Source organism: Pteropus vampyrus, unplaced genomic scaffold (genome assembly GCF_000151845.1).
Source record: "Pteropus vampyrus isolate Shadow unplaced genomic scaffold, Pvam_2.0 Scaffold676, whole genome shotgun sequence".
NCBI classification, from domain to species: Eukaryota; Metazoa; Chordata; class Mammalia; order Chiroptera; family Pteropodidae; genus Pteropus; species Pteropus vampyrus.
Genome location: NW_011889457.1, coordinates 11,436 through 13,659, shown reverse-complemented (window position 1 = coordinate 13,659; position 2,224 = coordinate 11,436). Strand labels below are relative to the sequence as shown.

Here is a 2,224-nt window from a genome sequence, read left to right as displayed (position 1 = left end):
CCAAGGGCTGAGCCCCCTCGGCCAGGCAGCAGAGTATGGCCAGCAGATGCACCCCTCCCAAAGGCACCCCAGGTTTGCACCCAGCGCCACCGACTCGCTTCTACGGGAGGCCCATGGGGCAGGACCGTGAGTTCCCAATGCTGCCCATGTGGGGAGCACTCTGCATGAAAACAAGCGGCTCGATGCCAGAGTGGAGGTCCGGGTCAGGCGCACGAGCTCGGGCGCAGCGGGGCCCGCCTCCCTAGGCATTCCCCTGGGAACGCGCAGCCCCCCACCAGACGGTGACGCGCAGGGTCCGCGGCCGAGGCAAGCGAGCCAGAGCCCACGCGGCTGACAGACGCCGGCAACCGTCCCGATCAGCCATCTGCTGCTGTAAACGCCGCGATCTCACGTGACGAGAACCGTGCGGAGGCTCTACCACGCACTGGCCGGTCCGCACACGAACCGTGACTTAACAATAACGAGACGGCTGGATGACGACGACTACCGGGGAGCTGTGAACGCGCAGGGCGGTGGAGGACGGCTGCCCCCCGGAGCGCCGTGACGGAGCTCTGGGTGCACCGCGGGACGAGAAGACACGTCGCACCCGCTGTGCCGCGCTGGCTGAGCAGGCCGAGCGCCCGCAGGGGCCCGTCTCAGGGGCACCCCCTCGAGGTCCCCCGCCCCCCTCGTGGCCCTCTCCGTTCTGCTGGCTTCTGAGGACCCGCTGCCGAGGAGAAAGGCCAGCGACGGAAGAGGCAGGACGACTGCGAGGCGCCCGGACCCCACCGCCCTGCGCCGGGAGCCCAGGCCTCGTCCCTCCCGATGCGGCAGGACGGGCGAGCGGCCGCTGTGCCGCACGTGGGTGTGACTCTAAACAGGACGTTTACTTTACACCCATCTGGGCCGCGTGCACCTCAACTAACCGTGGCTGGAGACCGGTGAGCAGGAGTTAAGTGAACTCCTTTCTCTGACTTAAAAACAATTTATCAGAGAAACACAAAATGGGAGATTCCGCCTCTGTCTGAGGAGCACCATCGAATGCGCCCTGAGCGACTCTACGAAGGAAAGCTTCCCACGGTCTCTCCCCTCACGCTGTCGCTGCAGCAGGGGACGCGGCCGATGATGGGTGCGTTCAAAGGAACGATGCGACCTGCGCGTTCGACGAGCTGCGTAACGGAGCAGGACTCCACACTTCGGACAGACTGCACGCCGAGGGCGGCGTGCCCGAGCCCGGCCCGTCCCCCTGCAGCTGAGAGGGTGCCGTGCCCGAACTTCGAGCAAATACACACACCAGCAGCACGAGGAAAAACACTCCCGCAGACGACTGACTTGACAACTGCTGTTCCAGGGCTCGGCTTCCTGAAGGGGAAGGACGCGCGGAAGCCGCAGCCGTGGGTCGGCGGGAGAACCGAGAACCGGCTCCTCTGCCAGGTTAACGGCGAGAGACACTCACGATTTTCGCAGTCTTCCCGCTTCTCCGGAGCTGCTGGACGGCGAAAGCGTGCTCGACGTCATCCATCGACACCCCGTTCACCATCGCGACTCGGTCATTCTCCCTGAAGAAGTCGCCAAAATGACACGTTAGAGAAAAGCACGCGGGTCAGTTTATGAGACGTTTTCAAGACGGGTACTTCGCAAAAGCAGTCTGGTCATGGATGGGCTAACGCATCTATTTACAGTCTTCAGGTCGGTGATTAAATAACAGCAAACGATTTACTTTCCAATGTCCCGCAAGCACGTTTCCCAAGGAACTCATCAGATTGTGAACTTTTTAGAACCATCAGCGCAATGTTTCCACAAGGGACTGAACAGGTTCCACAACACCGAGTACCTGTGGGCGGTACAGCTACAGGGCGCAAGTCATACTGTCCTACAACTGGGAAAAGTCCCTTTAAAAAAAAACAAAAACACTCTTTCTCCTTCCGATTTCCTTTCAGTGCTCCAGGTTACACTCGCTTTTTCGCTAACGCATCTTTTGCCTCTCTTTAGTCTGCCCGACAGGGAGTAAAGAGGGTTTTCACTACCCTGACTTTCACAGTGACCTTCTACTGAAGGCAGGTATGCCTGCTTTCCGGTCAGGACCGAGATAAGGAAAGGCATGCATCCACTTAGAGATGGACGCTCAGGGGCCTCGGGCAGGGGCGGCACCCAGGAGACCGGCACTTACTGCAGCTGGCCCTCGGCGGGCCCCCCCTTCAGGACGTCTGAGATCACGATGGACGTTTCTCCGCTCTGGAAATGG

The 2,224-nt window shown here is 60.8% G+C and overlaps 1 protein-coding gene and 1 long non-coding RNA gene across 2 annotated transcripts in view; both read right to left on the bottom strand.

Moving 5' to 3' along the window:
- The window catches only part of LOC111733890, a 2,491-nt gene extending 1,072 nt beyond the window's left edge, over positions 1 to 1,419 (bottom strand). Inside the window, exons 1-2 of the long non-coding RNA XR_002778232.1 lie at positions 1,074 to 1,419; positions 896 to 900 (exon numbers count right to left, since the gene is read on the bottom strand). This is a non-coding gene — a long non-coding RNA (uncharacterized LOC111733890). The remainder of the gene's footprint in view (positions 1 to 895; positions 901 to 1,073) is intronic.
- TJP1 (tight junction protein 1) overlaps positions 1 to 2,224 on the bottom strand; it is a 51,406-nt gene that overhangs the window by 44,839 nt on the left and 4,343 nt on the right. Inside the window, exon 3 of the mRNA XM_023526025.1 lies at positions 1,436 to 1,538. Coding sequence (XP_023381793.1) covers positions 1,436 to 1,538 — 103 coding nt within the window. The remainder of the gene's footprint in view (positions 1 to 1,435; positions 1,539 to 2,224) is intronic.